Source organism: Diadema antillarum, unplaced genomic scaffold, assembly GCF_040938485.1.
Source record: "Diadema antillarum isolate AM-2024a unplaced genomic scaffold, OU_Dant_1.0 seq00000767_RagTag, whole genome shotgun sequence".
NCBI lineage: Eukaryota > Metazoa > Echinodermata > Echinoidea > Diadematoida > Diadematidae > Diadema > Diadema antillarum.
In genome coordinates this window covers 523,998-547,493 of record NW_027271657.1, presented here as the reverse complement: position 1 = coordinate 547,493, position 23,496 = coordinate 523,998, and the positions used below count along the sequence as shown (strand labels likewise).

The window sequence follows — 23,496 nt, the reverse complement described above, 5'->3', positions numbered from 1 at the left end:
TAGCCGCAATCTTTCAAACAATTTTGATATGATCGAGGGCTTCAGAAGATGGAGACGTTGCGTTGGTATATCGGAAGAAACTACCTCAATGACTGCAAAATAGCGTCCTGCGTGTCCATTCTCGTTGACACGTTGTGATTCATTGTCTTCTAATCGCAACTGAAGAACACACCATGATTAGGTGGACATCTACATCCTTTCAATCAGGTCAGACAGAACAGGTTCCGAAAAGTTACAAATTCATATCTACATTCGATGACGCACTATGACAATCGAGTACTAGTAGTCCTCAATCCAGGGGGATAAATGAGTTTGTCTACGTACAATCCACAATGTCAGAATCAAGTATCCATTGCCACACTATAGCTGCACACTGGTCCTGCGTGTCTGTTTTGCTTCACCCGGTGCACAAACTGTACAGATGATCAGGCTTTTGAGTTATTCACCGCCTCGGCAAACACGCCTTCGCTTAGAATCAAGAAGCTCTTAATGTTTAAAGCTCTTTGGTGGAATTGTGTCTCGTTCTTTCCTATCTGTTTGATTTCACCGAATAGGTTACAGCGATATAAGCAAAGTGGGCAGATGTCAATAACTGCAAGAGGAATCACGAAAATAACCAAACACAATTGAAATAACGCCGCCGCCAAATAACTCTGGGAATAATAACCTGGAAGGGCAAACTATGGAAGTCAACACTAAGCCCACATTCCTGAGATATAACTGCTGATTTTAAAACCACCAAACCGTAGCGCATGACATGAGGCCTATAGGGGCAAAGGTAGACCCATGGGCAAGTATAAGCTACTTATTTACAGACACTCCTCTTTTTTAGTCAGTTCCATAGAAGGGAGAAATGCCGTCATTGAATGAATGATTACCAAGCCATGTCACTCTGTCCTTTCTAGATATAAAGCATGCAGGGAGACCCGGAAACCCGGTCGAGCAGCTAGGGACTACCTTTTTGCTACAGCTAGCCGAGATTCAGTCTTGTACGAGTATTCGTAACCATAGTGACGGTCAGCAAGTCATACTTAGATTTCATGGGTAAAGCTATTTCGGTGACTTATAGCCATTATCCGTAATCCCCTTCACATAATTTCCTCTAAAGACGCCGTTTCCCATCAGGATCGCCCACACACAAATCAACATGGAACTGTAATGATGACTAATGAGATGATGTCTTCTTTCCTGTCACTTCTTGTATTTGATTGTGGGGTGATCGACGTCTAGAGAGATGGCGAGCCTTTTTGACTTCGCTGATTGGGACTAGATCCATGATAATGTCGTGGGATGAATTGATGATGATGATGATGAGAATAATGATAATAGTAATAATAATAATAATAATAATAATAATAATAATAATAATAATAATAATAATGATAACAGTAATCATAATAATGATAATAATAATAATATAGGTTTTCCCATCCGTTTTCGCACTCTTGTCATTCAGTTTCAAAGATTTATTATTCAATTTCGTCCCGAGAAGCGCGTGGAACGCAAATCCTAACTTCAATTTCGTCAATTGTCATTGTAATTCGTTTTTCGTCAAACATTTTCGAAGACATAGCATTCAAAATCGTCTATTGTCATTGAAATTTATCCCTCCCGCTGACGGATCGCAGAATGTGAAGATTAAATTCGTTTTTGTTCACAAAATTTCATGACTCTTTAATTCAAATTAGCCAGATGTTGTCGGTTCTTCATTTTGAGGGTGAACCAACTTTAAGCCGACATATTTTTACTTTCTCTCGTAAATTGCATCGTTACACATTATTCCCTAACCATTTGCTTAGACAATACACACGAAAAACATGGCTACCATAATTATGTTATCCATTCTTTGACATTAAACAGGCTAAAATTCTACACTTAAAATTTTGTCTTTAATCATGTTTGCCTAGAAATCGTTTGTCAGTGTTTTCGTATGCGCTGTTTGTATATACAGTGTGTACTCGGATTGCTTGTGTGTGTGTCTGTATCTGTGGTTCTGTGTGTGTGGGGGGGGGGGGGGGCACTTGTGTGTATGTTAACTCCTGAATGTAAAATGTGAACGGTTTCAGAAAAAGAAAAAAACATGAATGATTGGGAAATCACACCGGATAGAGATATGAGACGAATATGAATGAAAATTTAACGAAAATGATTGACAAAAGACGAAATCGCGATCCTGCTGTTTCGAGTGCCGGCTGCGAGTGAGACTGACGAATTTGAACTGTAAATGACGAAAATGTATGCCAAATGACTAAATTGAATGGACTTTATTTGAAAATGAACGACGAAAGACGAATTTGAAAGTAAGATTGGCCTATTCCCGAAATCCCGCGACGTAACTGAAGTAAAAATTTGTGAAATTGATTGAAAAAAGTTGGAAAATGAATGGAAAACCTATAATAATAATAATAATAATAATAATAATAATAATAATAATAATGTCTACATCCATCATGGTAGCATTTTTAGTGGTGCTACTGCTCTACCATAAGTTTCAGACTGGACATCTAAACGAAGATAAAGGCAGGTATTATTATTGTTATTCTCCTCCATCTTTTCATTCATTATTGCTAAATGTTAAATTAGATGACATGCTGCAGTGCTGAGTTGAAATATGGCATCTCACATCCGTTAATCGTTGAACTCAGTGCTTGGTGAATTCGACAATTTCAGATGTTATACGAAACACATCTTCCCTTAAACTCCAGCGTTTTGCAATTTTTGCATGTAATGTCAGTTGTCTCAAGGGTGATATAATCGGTATCTTACTGCTAACTGTCGAAGTCGTTTCTTATTTGTTTTCTGTTACAAAGACCGAGTTTGAACTCCTGAGCTCTTCACTAATTGTTTCAAAACGAGAATAATCACGGAAAGCAGCCTTGCCATATTCTATAACATGCCTTCATGCCATGCATGTATCATGTGGCTGATATATTATTTCAATGTCAAAATTATGATCAAAATTTTCTTTCTCTTTTTTTTTGGGGGGGGGGGTGGGGGCGGGGTAGAATCGAGGTACCACTATGTGCGGGATAAAAGTACATTATGTATAGAACTCATGATAATGGAGAGAAAGACTACATCACGATTGGCCACGTTATCTACTTTACATCATACGATTCGGTATAAAGTATCTGTATATTTAGCTGACAAGCCTGTAAAAGACGTTTGATTAGAATATTTATCCAGGGATGATTCCGAGGATGAGCTGACAATGTGCAATCTAAAAGCTGAGGGTCAATAGGGGTGTAGCCTTCATGACTTTGACTTCGGCAGAGAATACGTGGGGTCCGCTAATTCTTTATATTGACACCGTCTCGTTAACGTTTGAATATTATTCTTTCTTGATATCCTTAAAATCGAGGGATTCGAAGGGATTAATTTGACCTTGTTAGTCTTTGCACCGTCACGTCGTAAGTGAAGATTACGGAGCACCTGTTATTAGTATTAAAGGATTACCGTACTATACAGGAGACAAGTGCTTTATGTTTTGTCTTGCATACATTCTGTTTCTAAATCTAGTGGGTAAAATCACGCGTCTAGTCCATTTTGGAACGTCTTCGGAAAAAGAATTTACTCAGTAATAATGTTATACCTTGTCAAATAAACACAAAGAAAGAGAAACAGCAGACCAATCATCTTGCCAATGCGCTCGAGCAGAGAGAGAGAGAAAAAAACAGCCCGAAATCCAACATTTATTTTGATGTCAATAAATTGCTTTTAATAGCCAGGGGTTAGAGTTAAGTTGGATTTTTTTTCCACATTTGAATGTGTTTTTGTTTTTGTTTTCGTTTTTGTTTGTTTTTTGGTTGCTTTTCGGGGGGGGGGGAGGGGTTCCCAGGCAAATGTTATTTCTTGGACTAACCGCTTCCACAGACCGTCATCTTACTTTATAACACTACATCTGTGCTTTTGGTTCGTTGGACGTTAGATTCAGTGCTTTCAACAGCCTCGAACAGATCTTCATTTTCCTTTCTTAAATTTCTATAATAATCTGACGCCCACCCGCAAATATCCCCGATTTGTTGGCTTCACGTCAGTAAGCTCTTTTCAATGCAAAACATGTACGTTTTATTCTTTCGTCACAGCACGTTTAATCCTGACCTGGTAATGCGCTGATTCAGAGTTTGTCTGAGTAATGTGGTAAGCTTATCAGAGCGCTCTCACAAAAGTCTTTGCTGCCCTCATTCGTAATTTTTTGTCAATGACTCTCTGTACGAAGGTCAATGGTCCTCGCAACAGTGCGTTCTAAACATTGAACAACAGAGTCAGACTCTCTATCATTGGTGAGATCCAGAGATTATGTAATCCTAATTCTCCTACACAAAATACTCAAACCGCAAATAATACTCACGTGGCTATTAGTACTTCAAGTTTGATATATCCCAAACTCATGTTAGGCGGCCTACTTTGAAGTTAGTTTACTCACTTAGATTACTCTCTGTATTCTTTTGGGGGTTTTTTCAGTAGGGTGACCATCCCAAAAAGGTAGGCCTATGTTCGTACGACGTCCATAAGTCACAAGATATTGGACAAACAAAGTTGCCAAAATATGAGTTTGTGTATTCAGTTAAGACGCCTTCCGTGCTAACCAGAAATGTCAAATGTGCTATTGTTCACTTCCTATATCATGGGTCCATCTCGGCCTATGCATTATAATACCCCATTCTACGACAAATCACTGAATGATCTGAAAGGGCAATACCAGTCCATATTCAACTGTCAGTGACTGTTAACCTTACAAAATACTAGAGTAGAAACAGACCAACAGAATGTTACTTTTTTTTTTCATCAAAAAATGACATGAAATAGCAATGACGTGTATTCTCAAAGTTTCACATGTTTCAATAGAATATCAGGAGCGGATCTAGCGTTTTGCTAATGGGAGGGGGGTTGAACCAATGGGGCGGAATTTTACGTGGAAGATCAAAAGTGACAATCATTGTCACTACTGATAATGGACAACCCTCTGTGTGTGTGTTTTTTTAAATTTATTTCCACACAAAGACATCTTTAATATTTCACTTTATATTCGAATGTGATTTTTTTTTCATCAAATAAAATCAGCAGTCCGTCCACAAGCCCGCTCGCACACGTACACACACACATACACACACACACGCATGAGCGCACGCGTACACACACACACACACACACCCACACACACACGCAGACGTACACACATGCTTGGAGCTTCGAGCTCCTTCCAATTATTTTTACGAATTGTGAATTGCCAGGGTGTGGTGGAGTGTATATACGCCCTATTGAGTTTTTTAAATTGTGCTCCTGAATTAGAGGAATTCATCATCGATGCCGTTTCCCGTTTTATTATCGTGTTTATTCCAGCATTTCTTCGCATTCACTACTGCCCCTCCCCTATTCACACTGTTTACTCCAACTCGCCTTTCTGCAGTAAGAGCTAACAGGATAATTCAAGCAGTAAATCTGCTAATGGGTAGTTCTTTATCTTCCTTTTATATTCCTTGTGATAGTGCTTTTCATGATCATTGACCAAACTCTAAGTTATTCTTTACTGTTATGGTAATTCTCCTCTAAACTTTGTTGCATTTATCTACACTGGTCTCTGTTTGTAGAAGATTTGAGTGTGACTCAACAGAGACTATTTTTACATCCTGATTTTCATTTCAAAGTAAATATGAAGTTAAATTTAGAATTGGCGAGACAGACTTGGTAAATATCTAAACATGGATATAAGTAGTAGCAAAGTTCGAGTATCATCAGCTATATAATAGTTTTTGGCTGTTACCCTGAGTACACTGTGTATGAGAATCAATGTGCTGAAATCTCAAGTTGGATTCATTAACATTTATATTGTACATGTAGTATGGCTTCATTGTAAGAACTGAAGGCCCGTGATAAATGATGTATAGAGGCATGGTAGAGAAGAGTTGGATCGTATTTTGACTAAAACTCTGAAAATGTGGTGTTTGTGCATATTATTTGGATCTGATTCAGGTGATCATCAGAGGAACAACAATCAAATGATAGTTCCAGATGATGTACAGTGGGAATGCTGGGTAATTAATTCAACAGCACAATTTATGATACCTGCATTTTATTACAAAATTTTGATTCATTTCTTTAATAGTTTCATTTTGATTTGAGACATGGAATCAAAAAGAGTAGTATTTTTCAAACATGTCAGTGTACATAATTGAAATCTAATATTATGTGGTATATTGAAATATTAATGACACTACTGTATTTCCGCTCCCTCTCCAATCAAATTTCATAACACTTGTACATTTCATGATATCTTGCTTTCAATACAGTAAAACTCAGACATCTATCTTATTGGCTTTCTTTATTGGACATTCATAAACATTCATATCATAACAATGTTTTACATGCCTATTCCTTTCAAAAGTAATCACTTTGAGAGAGACATTTTTTAGGTGAGCTCTGAATGTCCTCTTGCATCTCTCCATCATTCTGCATTAATGTCAAAGTTAATATTTTCTTCTAAAGAAGCAAGAGTTGATTAATGGAATGTAGAGTAAAGATCTTATTCACATGCAAAAAATAATTTCGTCTTTCACAGTATTGTCCCTTGTTATATATAGCATTTTATAGACCTATTCAGTCTTAAGGCACTGTAACTTATGTCAGCCGTAACTAGGGGTGGGGCTTCCAAATTAAGATCAGATGATTCACTGGGTTATACAATGAGTCAAGTGCATTGCTATAATCAGTGCATAAATTGAATATTGTTAGGCATGAAGCCCCTAGTTATGGCTGAATTATATACCGTTACTTTAGCATAAAAAGCAGCACACAGACCAAACAGGTTTATGGTGTACCTGTACAGAAACAAACATGGTAAATGATATTGTTTCTGATGCTGATGGCCTATGGCTTCACAATGTGGTAGAAGTCTTTATTAGGACTATTTGGAGGCAAGAGGGAAGGGAGATGAATGGACAGACAGTAAGAACACGGGGATTCTTGGAGGCTTCTTTAGACCACTCATTTGCCATCATCTGGTCAGTGTGACATCTAGTACCATATGTCCCAGAAAAAAATTACAGCGGGACCCTCCGCACCAATAACTTTAATAATAGCGAATTAATCCAAATATACTTTCAGGGTGTGAAACTATAACTTATTACCCACATTTTACAAAAAAAAAACCCATTCGATTTGCTTCAGTGGTCACAGAGAAATTAGGACTTTTGTAGAGCATGTTAGGACTCCCTTCCCTCTAAGTTCTGTCCATTGTGTTCACACATTGGTATGCAGTTACAAGAAAATCCAAGTGCTAAACTTGGAAAAATCAGACCCATGACCTGCTTTAAAATGATCGACATTTCTCTGTGACCATTTAATAAAATTGAATGGGGTTTCTTGCAAAATATAGCTATGATGTTATATTTCAAGACCCTGAACAGTATGCAGATAGTTAAATGTCGGAAGTTATCAATGCAAAAATCCGGTTGTAATTTTTTTGGGGGGACATCCAGTATAAACACCTTGGAGCATTGGGAGACTGTATAATAAAAAGGCTGGCCAGAATCAAATGTATTTTGGAATCTCTGTAACAAATTGTGCATAGCAGACATGCAACCAAAGAATCTTGCCTGGAGTTGACTGTACTGATGAGCATATACTACCATGCACTTGTACACGGACGTGCAATTCTATTCTAGTATATGGTATTCTTATGTATCCCGGTGAGCAGTGTGATGAAGATCAATTCAATTTGGCCAACCTCTTGTTCCCATACTACCCTGTCATTAAGATTGCTGGCAGTATCAATAAATATACATGTCTAGCATTTGGTCCTAAACAAGGACGTCAATACAGTGCACTCCTATTATAACGAACACGGTTATAACAAAATTATGGTTATGATGAAGTAAAATTTCAGGCTACATCAGTATCCGCTCTATGTATTTTATTGCTTATTTGTTCGGTTATAACGAAATTTCGATATAACGAAAGAAAACTGTTGGTCATCACGAGGACTTCATTATGACGGGAGTCCACTGTAGATACTGCCATAGTAACAGGCTCACTTGGTGACTCTGAGGTAGAAAATGTGAAATGGGTTCCTATTGTTAGAGTGAGAATGGGGTATACCAGTACAGCTCCTAAACTTCCATCTGAGTTGCCATTTTTGACACACTTCAGATTAATATTGTAGACTTCAATTCATGATTTTTAATTTTGGCTGATTGAGAGCGTAACATTTCACATAAACATACTTTACATGAGTAAGTGCAGGACATGCTTTAGGCTTCCTTTCAACTGAGCTAATAGAAAGAGACTGTGTATTACTGCAGAGGCATCATGTTACACTCAATTTTTTTTTTCAACTTGTCTTGAGAGTTGCTTCCTGTAAGGCAGCCATTACTCAGTGTCATGCACAAAAAAATACATTCATATGAAATCTTCTCAGTCTCCATATATCTATTTAATTTTGACTGCAATGTAATTAATATCCTATCACATTCTCAACATGTGTACTTAGATCAGTATGAAAATATATCAATACCAGCATAAACAAAGCCATACACATATCATATTCACACAAACCTGCATACACTGTATGCAAATGTCAGAGCTATTTTACAGAGTAATGCAAATACATGAATCAGCAGAATCTTACATACAAGTGTACATGTAGAGACTCTAATAAACTTCAAAAATAGGTCTCAATCACTAATCTCAGAATACAGGCTGCATGTATTCCAATACAGCTAAAATTAATCCCACTCGCTAATCCAAGAATACAGCTTGCATGCATTCCTAAATCTGATGCTGTGATCCACACAACATATAGGTGTTCGCAGAGAATCTGAAGTCAAGGAAATAATTTATAGTACAGTTTCTACAGGTCAAATCATATCTCTGTATAGCAAACAATTATATCAGAACCTATGAACCCCCTACGTACACACAATGTCAGTGCTAGGCACTGTGTGAGGCTTATGTAAACAGGTCATATATGTGTGCGAGATAAGGTGCATATTTAATGCAGCTTAGTAAGTTTATATTAGGCATCACTAATTGTAACCACAGTTACTAAGTTTAGCAACAATCACACAGATCACAGAGAGATAGAATAAATGATGCAGCATTTTCAGGTTCCATTGTAGTTCACTTCCTTCGCACATTATTGAACACAGATAAATGTTCAAATGCAACAGCAGCATATATCAATCTAGAAATACTGTGTGGTTAGATGATTCACATATAGACGACTGGATTTGCATGTCTAACTCTATTCTAGACTGTAAGTAATTTATTCCTTTAATGCCTCTGTAAGTGGGCTGGGTAGCAGAGATATTTTACAGGACTCCATTTAATACACTAAATCCACCATCATGTCTGGATAGATCAAATAATCACTGAATATCTTCCCTTCACCTCAGTCTCTGCAGCATTTATTCTTTACTCTTCCATTGATGACATCACAGTTTGGACTTGGGTCCACTATCCTCCTCATCATTCCAGCTGTATGCAGGCATGTTGTTGTGATCTGTACAGGCATATAAAAGCACTCGACAATTTACTTCACTGATATGGGCTCCATTTCATAAATCTTGTTATCAGTGACAAGTTGTGATAGTTGTTACAAGCTACTGAAATCCTTGCATCTGATTGGCTGAGAGCAAATTTGTCATAGATATGTGGCAGTTGTCACTGATAACAAGTTTTATGAAACGGGACCATGGTAAGTCAAAGGAATACAAGCGACCACTACAAACAGGTGACCAATAAAATCACTCAGTTGTTATGCATAGAGTGTAATGCTTGGACTTTTGGGATTCCCACAAATGGGTATGATAGGGAAATTAATCAAATAACTCTAGGATGGTAATTCACATTGAACAATAGTAGGTTTTATCTTCAATGATTGACACATAATTTTCTACACATTAACACAAATTCTGCACATTTGCAAAGTTCAAGCACTTTTTCAGTCACCATTAATGATATTCTGAACAAATCACATTCTCTTGATGTAAAATCAATACGAAATTATAAAAGTATGTGCATTTCACTTTAATAGGTATGACCCAAACCCAGGGCTTTTCCATTGGTGAACATCATTCCAGTGTCCAATGCAATACAATACTATCTGATTCTTAATTGATATACTGTAAAACATGATATATTCGCGGCATGAAAATTGTGCAAATTGGAGCCGACGGCCTTTCTTGTAGCATGGAATTTTCACGAATTGCCTCTAGCATCCAATGCATATTGTGTAGGCAAAAACTTTCGCGTGCATTTTAATTTCACAAATTTTGGAGCTCACAAAATTCGCGAAATTAAAAAGCCCGCGAACATTCCTTGTTTTATAGTATTCACTTGAAAAGTCGTGTGTATTTCTTAATTCTATGGGAATCTAAGCAAGAAAATTATGCAACTACAATGTCCAGTGAAATGAATCAGGGCACATAATTCACTTGGTAATGTTATGAATTCGTCGGCTGAGAATGATAAGGGCGTTAAGTTGCCACTAAACCCATAGTGTTCATGACCACTTAGCGCCCTTCTCATTCTCAACAGACGAATTATGGTCATCACTGTGACGTTGTAACAAGATGTTGTGACAAACTTTGATATTTTCTAGAGAACAACTCCTCTAATCTTTGCAAAGTACAACAATGATTACCTCAATGTACATCTCCACTGTAGCTGAAATGATCAATATCAACACATTATAATTACTTGTATGTTGTAGTCATCAATACCCTTTGATAATGCATGGTGTCAAGATTTCTCTGAGACACAAGCACACATTTTTTACTTTTAAAATATCACTTATTCTATCTTCACTGAGATAGACGTAAAGCCAAGTTTTCTTACCTCTGACCGTGTAGTTACCAGGCGGTCGGTATAGGCTGCAACCTCCATCAACCTTAATAGTTTCCCCAGTAATGTATGCTGCTCCTGGTGACAGCAGGAATGATACCGCTGCAGAAACCTTTGCACAAAATTAAACACAAACAATGAGATGAACATGTGAAGCATTAAGTTCATATGTATATAAGAAATTTCACTTCTACTTGAGAAAAAGATTGGCTGGTAATGTCGTCATCAACTATGGCTTTCAAGACTTCAATTACACCTTGCCACTGATATACTCTGAGTCCCCAAGAGTGTGGCTTTAGTCTCTATTTACTTTCTGGGAGATGAAAATTTGCAGAACATTTTCAGACATAACCTCTGATAATCATTTACTATCCCCAAACCATCATGTTTTATCAAAAATGAAATCAACTATTTGGCCTGCTGCAAAAGTATGCTGGCATAAAAGTTAATTCTTTTACTTGTGACAAAACAACTACTGTAAACATTGATATTTTCGCATGACTAATTTTTCGAGCTGATCGTCTCAAAAACATATTCGTGGGTTTTAGAGTTTACACTGCACAATTGTCAATCCATTCACAACATGCAGAAAAAAAACTGTGAAGATATTTTCACAGGTTTAAGAATTTGCACTAGCCAGAAGTTTCGCGAAACATGTGAAAATTACTGTACCGCAAAAAAATGTCTGTGTTTACAGTAATCAAATGGAGATAGATAAACAGAAAAAAACAAGATAAAATGCATATGACTTATGGTAAAGGTCATACCAGTGTTTATTCAATCACGATCAAACCCTGATACCAATGCATGGGTTTTAGTTTTCTATTTCTCATCGGTTGATTTTCACACTCTACCTCACAGCCATCCTCACCTCTTCTGGCGTGCCTAGTCTCTTTGCTGGGATAGCTGGTATGGCTAGCTTAAAGATCTCCTCTGTCCCATAATGCTCTGCGGCTTCCTTTCCATACACTGTCCCCTGCAAAAATATTCAAAGCTTTGGTAACATATGCAGCAAAATGAAAAAGGTCCATATTTCTAGGCTACGCAGAAGTCATATTACAATGTATCATGGTTTAACCCTAAGTAGGCCAGGCTATTTAGGTAGGTGATCAGATCTCAGCTGTCAGCCATGCGATCGCGATGAAAATCAGCAAACGCATTGCGTGCATGTGATGTAATCTAAAATCCAAATGTAATTTAAAGTTGATTTTTCAACTGTAGCACTCGCACAGGAAACCCGTTCGATCACATGTGTCCCCCGAACCCGTCTCCCATACCCCATCTGGATTACTTTTTAGGCCAGAATGTTGTATAATATGGCAACTGTCGCAGGATACAATAAAATCCGACAAGAAATGAGGCAGTATAAAGCACATACATGGAATATGACATGTCATCCTATAAAAGTTTGAACAATGAGAGCGCTGGCAATGAAAACTTTTGTTACCTAGAATAACTCCCTACAAACCCCAATAGCAAGTTCGAATAAAATCCGACAAGAAATGTGCCTGATAGAGCATGCACAAGAAATGTGACTGGCATCCAAGTTGGAGCACTGAGGGCACTACCACCACAAACTGTTGTGTCACTCATGACGCAATCTATAGGGCTGTGTTGTTAAATGTCAATAAATCGCTTTATTTTATTTTATATGAATTAATTATGTTAGTTTATGCATAAAATTCGAATTTGGCTGGAAATCATTAAATGAAGTCCCCAAACTTCAAAATATTTTGCTTGAGGACTCTTTGGTGAATTCTGATTTAAATTAGGTCAAAAAAAAATTGGTGTTTATCAATTTTAATTTCTTATGTATTTTATTGTTTTGATAATTTCTTATGTATTTCTCTGTTTTTTTAACTTTTTGATTTTTATTGTTTTTTCAATGGGAATCATTGGCAACACTATTTCAATCATAAGAAACATAAAATTAATTGTTTTTAATCACTAGAAGTAAAAATAATGATACAATTACGAATTTCAGATAGAAACCTGATTTGCATCGGTTTTGTACACAAAATCACGTTTTTGAGCAATTTTCAGTCTGACATGCACTTACATAATGTTGCATAACTTCGAAACCATGTACCCGGACGTTGCAAATTTGGTCTAAGTTGCGCAAGGCTTCAAGGTAAATTGTCATGAATCGCCATGTGGATGCGTTCTCGCGTTGCGGAGATGTCGCGCGAAGTGTCGAAGGGGGGCCATTATGGCTGCCTCCCCCCCCCCCCCCCCCCCTCCCCCCCGTAAGTTTGGGTTAAAATAAGCACTTTTGCAAATTTTGACATGATCAGGGTGACCTTAGACCCTGTAAAAGGTGAAACAGTGAGGGCAACATTATCAATAGGTATAGGTGTATAGATTTGACTATGATACATCTACTTACCAAATTTGAAAAAAAAATCGGTCAAGAAACAAGGCAAGCGTCGCACACACAAGCAGACCCTGTTAAATTTACCTTTTCATGTATAAAGATGGAACAAGCGAGGGCTCCACCACCAAAAACTATTGGCATCTTCATTTCACTCTAATGTACCTCTTTGCCAAATTTGAAGAAAATCTGATAAGAAATGTGTCTGATAGAGCACACACAAGAAATGTGCATTGGCATCCAAATCGGAACACTGAGGGCGCCGTCACCACAAACTGTTGTGTCCCTCATGTATCTGAATGTATTCTGAAATTTGGAATGTAGGGATGAGTACTCACCGGGGCAACAGAGTTGATTCTGATACCATAGGGAGCCCACTCCACAGCAGCAGTCTTGGTCAGATTCTCAATACCAGCTCGAGCTGCACTCGTATGACTGTCGGCAAAATTACATTACACAACCAATTTAGCACACTGTGTTTGAGCTTGTTTTCATTTAAACTTATTTTACATGGGAAGCACCTAAATGCTTATGAATACAAGGTACCAAAGAACCAATGGCTCTAGGGCCCCTCCAAAGGACAAGGCAATAATGATAAAGTACCTCACCAAGGGCCACAACTGCTGCTACCACAGGATTTGAACTGAGGACCTCATGCAGGAGATTCATTGGTTTTATCCCCTGAGCCATAATGATACCTTATAATTATATCTTCACTGATATACATCCTTCTGACCATTGACTAACAAAGATATTTAGCAAATGAAAGAACAAGAATACATTTGCCAAACAAAAAACAGAAACATCAAATATATGAAACAATGAAACCATTTATTTTCCTTTTAAAGATTTTGAAATTATGAACCTTTGTGAGTGTACAGTAAACTGTGTCAGCATAGAAAGTATTTCCTCATGACAACAAAAGGCCAGCACAGTCTTTGAACATTTGGCACAAGGTTCCAGTTTGATGTTTTGCAGCCAACAATTCTAATCACTGAATCAATTCTGGGATGATTGGTCTGTACTGCATGAACACGGAATATGGATATTGAGGGCTTCCACACTTTCACTGCAACAGAAAATACACAGTAGAAGATTTGTGAATCAAGAGTGTAAGTATACAATTGTAGGTATCTTGATCAAGAATACCCAATATTACATTCCTGCATTTTTGGTTCTTCCACATTAACCAGACAGTCAGTTATCCCGATCCCTGTTTCACTATCAATGTGACAAAAAGACCAGTGATAATGCAGTTCATCTCACCCCATCATTGGGAAGCCCTTCCAGAGATCAACGATAATGTTGACGATGGCTCCTCCATGCTCTCCCATCCAGGCTTGAAAAGCTGTCAACAAAAGTTTGAATAGCATATATATTTCATTTTGATTTTTTTTTAATCAATGAAATATACAAATACAGATAAAACAAACCGATGCTTGATACCTGAATGACACAAATCATAATGCTTCATATTAGACAAAATTGTGATGAGACAATCCATGTACATTCTGATCAATCGCAATACTGTGAATAGATGGGTGTCATTAGCTGAGAAAGAGAGAGATTTTGAATAATTTGTGCCTTGAATGGAAGCAGTTAGTAGATATTCAATTTCAGATGGAATCTGTCTGACAGAATCTATCTGATCGCGAAAGTTCCACCTATTCACTATGTTTCCACAGCACTATGAGTATATTTTTTAGATAGAAAGAGTGCTGGATATGAGTCCACTATTATCATCTTGTTTTGTTGTATTTTTAATTAATCATCAAATACTGTGTAATGTATATATTTAAAAAAAATGCCTTGAATGAGTAAAGTAATTTTAGGACTGTTTTTGTAAACTAGTTCATTGATAAGAAGTGATTAGAAGAGAAGACATCACAGCAGTGTACAAAATCCTCTACACAGCTGCTCTTACCTTCTCTACAACATAAGAAGGTCCCTGTAAGGTTAGTATCGATGACAGCATTCCATCCCTTCATTGAAATGTCTTCCAGTGGACTTGGGAACTGACCACCACCATTGTTGACCAGGAAGTCAATCTTTCCAAACTGCTCCACAGTTGCTCTCATGAGTGATTTTACCTGGCAACAAGAAGTGATGAAATGTAGTGATGCCATAAAAGGCATAACTGTTAGTGGTGCCACATACTTAAAGGGGAAATCCAGCCAAAATATAAGTTAGTCTAATAAGAAAGAGCAAAATATTACAAGTTCAACAGTATAAATGTGATTGAAATCTGATGATAAATAAGGAAGTTATGACATTTTGAAGTTTCGCTATTTTTGGGGGGAAACAGTTCTTGAACAGTCAATATGAATATTCAAATGGCAAAGTGAGCATGTCATTCCCTCACAACTTACCATATAGTTTGTACATACAATTTTGAAATTTCCAGTTTTTTTATGCCCGAGGCTCAAACCCTTGTATATCTAACTGATCACTATTCTGAAGTTATTCAACCAGGAATAACGTCATGTTTCACTCTTCAATGACATAAACATTGAATTTTCGTCATTTTTTTGTACACGATCAAAGGCAAATTGTGAGGGCATGACATGCATAGCTCACTCATTTGCATATTCATATCCACTGTACAAGAACTGTTTTGCAGAAATTATCAAAACTTAAAAATTTCATAACTTCCTTATTTTTTTACTGATTTCAGTCAAATTTTTACCATTGAACTCGTAAGATTGTACTTTTTTTTTTATCAGACTAACTTATATTTGGATTGGATTTCCTCTTTGAAACAGATACAGCAAGCCTTTTATTCCAAGCAGTGAAGAGAGCTTTGTTTAAATTTTTCTCATTGCATGAGGATTTTTTCTTTAATTATTATTTGATACCTAACACAATGTACTTTAGCAGGGCTCAACACTAACTTTTTCCTCTGGGGGGTGTTTCATCAACGCTTGTCAGCACCGACAACTGTCGGCACCGACCAATTTCAGCAGAATCCTCGGTTTTGATTGGCTGAGATGCTCTGGTCACAGACTGTTACTATGGTGATTCAAGTTGTCGGCGCCGACAAACGTTGATGAAACACCCCCCTGGTCAGTGGTGGTACATTCAGGCAACTAAAATCTTTACGAAATGAAAATATGAAATTTTGGTGACCCAAAAAAGAAATGTTAAGGCCCAAAATATATAGATATACACAACAATCTATTTTGAATCTTAAAGGTCCTGTTTACCTTTGGGAACAGTGATTTCAAAAATGTTCAAGATATCACTTTTGATGCATATGTGTAGGTCTGGTGTGTCACAAAACATCCTACCATGTAAAATTTTTGCAATAAAGCCTAAAATATAAGGAGATAGCAGTATTTTTCTCATTAAACCATAACTGTAGACGGTTTAATCTGGCAACATTTTTATTATAACAATTGTGCACATTATGTCTATTTAACAATACTTAACATTGATTATATGGATTCAAATTTTTACAGTGGTTGTTTCTATCCCAAACTCACATTTCAAAATAATTTTAAAGCACTAATGCTGGGTTTTTGTTTCTTCTGCAAATGGTAAATTATACCTTTAAGTGCCTGATCGGGCCACCAAAAGATAGCCTTTTTGAGAATGTGGTGGCCCGACATCAATCTTTAGTGGCTCCTGGACACCGCTACTGTCAAGCTCTGTTTAAGAAATTAAATGCATCATTAGAGCATCAGTCAAAAGGAGTAAAAATGGTTTATTGTTATGAATTCATGTGAATTCTCTACAAGCAAGAAATTGTAAAATGTCTCAAAATAATACAGGCAACTATTGGAAGACTTTAAAATTGCTTATTCCACCACTGAGTTGTATGCCTTTGTGACCAACCAGAAGTGCATCAAGGAAGTGATTATATTGATAGAGACTGATCGCTGAAGGAGTGTACTCTTGAGAAAACCTGGGTGCACGTCACGAGACCAACACCAACGAGTCATACAGCCAACAAGTTATACAGCCCACGAGTCATACGGCCCATGAGTTCAACACTAAGCAAACAAAGTCTACGAGACCGACGCATTAAACCCTGTGTTGTATCTGTCAAACTCGTGGGCTATTTTTACCTAGAGTCTGTCTCAAGGGCTTTATTTGCCTAGTGTCAAACTTGTGGGCTGTAGGATTTATGGGCTATATTACTCACGGGTGTCAGTCTTGTGGGATGACCCCGAAAACCCATGCCTACCTCTTCCTCCTGCCTGATGTTACATTTCATGGTCTGGATACTAGCTGTTGTTCCTTTTGGTAGTAAGGCATTGAGCTTCTCGGCTGCTTTCTGTAACCTATCAACTTTTCTTGAAGCAATAACTACCTTACAACCTGAAAGTAGAAATATATGGAATTCAAGAAAGGACATCAGTCATATGAACACTTTGCACAGGTTTGAGCTTATTTCAGCTGTACAGTTTTGTCATTGCTGAGATAAACCTATTATGTGACCCACCATAACAAAAGGATCTTAAAGTCGCTGATGGCTGAGCCAAGAAAATCGAGTTTTGAAGTAAGATCATCAAAATCAGTCAAAATGATCGGATTTCTGTTTTTGGCATAATTTTGTAGTGTAATGTATCATCTATCATCTGCCAAAATTTTGAAGCTAAATGATCAAAGGAAAGGCAAGAAATTAGCATTTTTCTGGGCCATGATTTTCCAACTTTCAACAGAACAGAAACGTGTCCAAAGATTTGGATTTAACGCCGCAAATAGACTCCGCCCCTAGCAACGAGGGAGTGATCTTATTGGTCAGTGCGTGGCATCCTGGTTACTAATTGGTTGTGCATAGACCGCTGGCGCTAAGCTTGAATGAACATTGTGGAGGTTGCTAGGAGCAGGGAGGTGTGAGAGAGAGCTAAGAGCATACCTTCTATTATGAAGAGGTGAAAACTTCTTGCCTCCCCTTGATCATGATAACGTCAGAAGGAAAACTTTGGAGGCAGTTTTCTTGAAACACTGATTTCCTTAACCACTCGACATGCGCTAATAAAATCATCTATCTCTGCAATCAGGTACTTTTATGAGTCGTGTTATATTATGAAATTAAAGAAGATGAGTAAGGGAATAATGTCATGTCATTTTCAGAAAATCGTCCTCCCCCGATTTTCAGATCCTTTAGTTGTAGCAGGTCACATATATTCCAAGTGTAACTAGATCTACAGATGCTAGTTAACTTGGGTGTGGACAAGTTTAGAGAAGCTACAAATTTGTAATAAATTTAAGATGTACCTACGATCAAACTAAAAGCAACAACAACAAAAAGGCATGCAGATGTAGGAAGTCTAAAATAGATATGGATTTGGAAAAGTCGACAACTCATTAAAACATAAAACCTTGAAATTTGGTGTTGGCCTTAACCAATTCTTCCTTCAAATCCAGCTAACACTAACACTATGGACAGTCTACGACAGGAAGATCTATACTAGCTAGATCTATGATAAACAGCCAAATGCTTCAATTCTTTCTTCTTCATTTTTTTAGTTGACAGTTAATGACACCTAGATGATAGATCTAGACGTATGTGGCAATGCCATGGTAAATATTGAATGCAGAGACATGATGTGCTTGCCTCTTCTTCGAAATGGTCAGAAAAGTTTCAAGGGATTCTGGCAACCCAGTGGTTTAGGGACCACGCTCTGCACATCCCCACCCACACTCACCACACACAGAGCAGATTGCCAGAGCGAGAGGGATTTCAAAGCAAAAGGAGATGCAGGCATGTTTATGATACCCAACATAAGTGACTACATATGGGACTACATACTTCGGACTGTTAAATTACAAAACATTTCCGATGCGATACGAAGCACGGTCGCGATTATTACCTAAAAAGAGCAGCTCCTTCGTTATGGCACGTCCCAAGCCTGTTCCACCTCCGGTAACTATGGCAACTTTGTTTGAAAACAATCCTGACCGGAAAACACTTCTGCCGGCTTGATTCATCTTGTCTGTAATGTATACGGTTGACCGTACCCCACCGTGAAGAGCTACCTGTACCTGCAGCTAGCTAGCGACGAGCGCCCGCGATCCCGATCCGACCCGATGGAGTTATCCTGAGCTAGCACTATGTACCTTGTGTGCTTGGTGTGAGCTGATCGGCGAGACTGACTGACCTAGACACTGCATCACCTGTACCTCCCTCGCTCGTATCGTAATGGAGGTGGTACCTTGACCTGATTCTACGCGGCTGGCACCTATTAGTGCGACTTTTGTCGGGAGGATTGTACAGAATCTACCCTTATCTGCGGGTGACTCCATGCGACCTAAATTTCTCCACTTGATACATCAATGAGTAACTCGACCTGTCTCTGACATGATCTGTATAGGCACCCTGTATAATATGATGCCCCGGCCATCCCCTAATGACTGTCTTTTTTCCCAAAAAAACATCAAAGGGGGGGGGGGGGGAGGGAGGTTAACGATATGTACATAGAATCTGTATCGGCTTAACGGTGACGGTCCTGTAATGTTATAGTAAAACTTAAAGAAAAACAAAAATATCCAGATTACTCACTCTCGCCATCTTACACCGTCTTCCTTCCTTTGGAAGATAATCTTGGGGATTGGACGGTTCTTACGGATCCTATACTGTCTAGTATGCATCCCTAGGTTGGTGAGAATGATGTACAATTTGTGTGAGCCCCCCCCCCCCCCTCCCCCCTCCCCCCGTGGTATGTAGGGCCTAGGCCTATATAGGCCTACTAGTAAAACTGGTTGTGAAAGTCGACATCAATTAGGCCTAAACAGCGTTATATTTCGATTTGTCGAATTCATTTTCATCCATTAAGACGCGTAGCACTTTAAAACTATATACGTGATGTAGTACACTAACATTGCGATTTCTCCTCGTATAGGTAGTCTCTCTACAGACGTTGACATAATGCATATTGATCACCATTCATTAAGCGATTTGACACATTTTCATCCCCTCCCCCCCCCCCCCCCACACACACACACATACACACACAAATAGTTTTCTTTTTCAAGTTTCGATCTGGTCTGATAGATGATAATGGTTAATCGCAAAGATGTATTTATAGAAACACTCAGACTCAAATATAGTGATCAATCGAAAAACAAACACTTACTGTTAACGATTAGAATAATAACATGAGTTCGTTATAGGTACATTGAGGCAGAGTCCTAAATTTGGAAGCATTGTTTACCCGAGCGGTTTATTGACTGATGTGATAATAATACAGTCACATATTATACTGTGAAATGTCCGTTTACATTATTTCAAATAGTTTCATCCTTCCAAACCAAAAATACAATCTCAAGAAAATTGTTTTCTTCTATTGCTGATAAAAGTAGAATATCGGGAAGTATAGTATAGACAACCGCTCATAAGAATCCGACACATTTTTGTGAAGGTGATGGTCATAAAACGTCAGTAAGTAAATCAAGCTTGTACCCTTGATGTGCGGCACGTAATACGTATCTGCTATCAGGTGGCAATTAAATTCGTTGTCTATTGACTTCTTGGCTATAAACTAGTGTGTGGAGTGTAAGCTATAATAACATTAGTGTATTCAAGTTTCCACATTAGCTCTGCTTTAGTTTATTTCACCATTACTCTCCTGATTTTGTTTTTCCTTTTAATCACAGAATCTGCATCTTCCAAGAGAGCTCGCACTTTAAAATCACGCCCCTCCTCCTCACGCGGGATCCATGAGCTGTGACGTAATACCCATGTGAAACATTGCATGGCTCGCCAACTATAGTTTTAAAAGGTCGATACTATAAAAATGCATCAATTAATATGAAATCTGCTATATAGTCACGACTTTTATAATAGTCACGCTTAACCAATCGGATTTCAACCGAACCCCCACTCACAAAAAAAAATATGTATAAAAATATGATAATGATAATAATAATAATAACGAACAAACGCATGAAAACTGAAATTATCAAACGCGCATACACCCATTCCATTCATGCATCACATACAAACATGTACACCATGGGCCCCAACGAAAGTTTACAACTGTCTCTAAAAGTTGTTTGCTCAAAAAAGTGGGAACCAGTCGGAGGGAGGAGAAAGAGAAAGGAGAGGAAGCGGCAGACCACCATGAAGTATCTTTATTCAATCTGTTTATTCACATTGCCACTAAACCTGATTGTCCATTTTATCCTCATTGCACTCGGTTTGCGCAAATTGATCGCGTTCTGTGCGTAAAAGTGTAAGCAAGCACTAGGGTTCACGTCACGAGACCGACACCCACGAGTCATACAGCTCACAAGTCATACAGCCCACGAGTCATACAGCTCACAAGTCATATAGCCCATAAGTTATACAGCTCACGAGTCATACAGCCCATGAGTTCGACACTAAGCCAATTAACAAGGCCCACGAGACCGACACATTAAGCGCCGTGTTGTATCTGTCGAACTCGTGGGCTGTTTTTACCTAGTGTCGAACTCGTGGGCTGTTTTTACCTAGTGTCAAACTCATGGGCTTTATTTGCCTAGTGTCGAACTCATGGGCTGTATGACTCGTGAGCTGTATGACTCATGGACCTGTTTTCAATGTCGAACTCGTGGGCTGTATGACTCGTGGGTGTCGGTCTAGTGGGATGACCCCTGTATATTATACATGTATTATTGCAATACTAATATAAAATATCATTTTGAGCAAGGCTTCACTGCTGTTTGCGCTTTTCCAGCTCATAATCAATAGTATACGGGTGACTATGGAGCAGAAATAAAATCGTATGGTACCTCTACTGCGTCACGCTTATTATAAATGTTTGAAGGTGACCAGTTTCTATATCGTCCATGAAAACACAGTATAAACAAACAAAAGATGATAATGATATGGACACTGATGTTGTAGATTTTGCAGCCATGACGATGGGAATAATATCAAAATGAACTGTTTACTACCAAGCTCATGGTACGCTAACATGAAGGAACATCGGTAATCAAAAAGAAAGACATTTCCATATCAAGCAAGTGTAAAACATTTAATACAGATGCATCAGAGCCCAGGGTCATGTCGATATTTTGTCAAAATCTCTTCGGTCATGTCGGTATCTCGAATTTAGATTTGACATGATACGTAGAGCCACAGTGGAATAAAACTTTGTGTAAACAATGATATGACAAACGATACCAAACGAGAGAACAATCATTAATGAAAGCAATCGACAAAACGGAGTTATGTGTTCTATGATGCAATGCTAAACGAACGAAAATTAGTTAATGACAGATCATTTCCAACACATGCGGGAATGACTGTGATTATTGCCCATCCACGTAATTACAGTGAGCCCAGGTCTTCGAAGTGCCAAACTGAAGGCAATCTTGAATTAAAGCTTAGCGGTTTCTTGACAAGTTAATTGTATCTGCTCTTAAAAGTACTTTGACTTATCCTCATGATGCAACAGAATGATTATCGTAGGACGTGTAATATTATGTTCTAACCTCTGGATCTGAAATACTCATTTAATGCTAGAATACTATCTAATGCTAGCATACTTATTTCAAATGTGTGCACAGAATAAAACATTCCATGAGTTCCCTCTATACCGACAGTTACAAGCTACACATTTTCATCTCAGAATGTAAATTGCAAATTTTATTTGTATTATCATCCAAAATTCTCCAGGATGAAACAAGTTAAACAGAGAATCATGGGTAGACCCTGCTTTAATTATACACAAGCATGACAAATTATTGAAGGGTGCATTAATGTCAGATAGAATATCCATGAGCAATGAGTGGCAACAGCTATACCTGTATACACTATAAAGAAAAAAAAAAGATCATATTATTACTATACATTGTCTTTGATAACAACTATATAATATAGACTTCACTCAAGATACTCATTTCAATAGTGTCAGTCACACAAAAAAAGGAATTCAGCGTAAAAACAAAGCCTTCACTTCAAAGGTATAATTCTATCTACATGTATTTCTTTCTAGTGCCACTTACGCCCCCCCCCCCCCCCCCGATTCCGCCGGCCCTGCAAGTAACACACTACACTGTATGTCACAATGTGGGTCTATAGCAGAGAGCTCAGAGGCAGCGGATTAAACAGGAGATAACTATGACCAGTGCACCTGGTAGCCATTTCTCAAAAACCCAGGAGCATAATATCGTATGCCTCGACATGGCAGTTACATTTTGCTCTTGACACACGTTACAATACAGATTGCATTGTATCTTACATAAAAACAATCGATCCAACGCACCTCCAATGTAGTAATGACAGCGGTGGAATCATAACAATAACGGTAATGACAGCGATAACAACAATGATTATGATTAAGCCTCAGCAT

At 38.0% G+C, this 23,496-nt stretch overlaps 1 protein-coding gene across 1 annotated transcript; it reads right to left on the bottom strand.

Moving 5' to 3' along the window:
• Positions 1–9,386: 9,386 nt before the first annotated feature.
• On the bottom strand, positions 9,387–19,174 carry LOC139738767 (peroxisomal trans-2-enoyl-CoA reductase-like). The gene is made up of 8 exons (XM_071649407.1): positions 19,033–19,174; positions 17,400–17,533; positions 15,138–15,303; positions 14,480–14,561; positions 13,552–13,648; positions 11,714–11,818; positions 10,837–10,954; positions 9,387–9,499 (listed from the first exon to the last, which is right to left on the bottom strand). The coding sequence occupies exons 1-8, from the start codon at positions 19,148–19,150 to the stop codon at positions 9,432–9,434; spliced, it is 888 nt and encodes a 295-aa protein (XP_071505508.1). The 5' UTR covers positions 19,151–19,174; the 3' UTR covers positions 9,387–9,431.
• Positions 19,175–23,496: the final 4,322 nt, after the last annotated feature.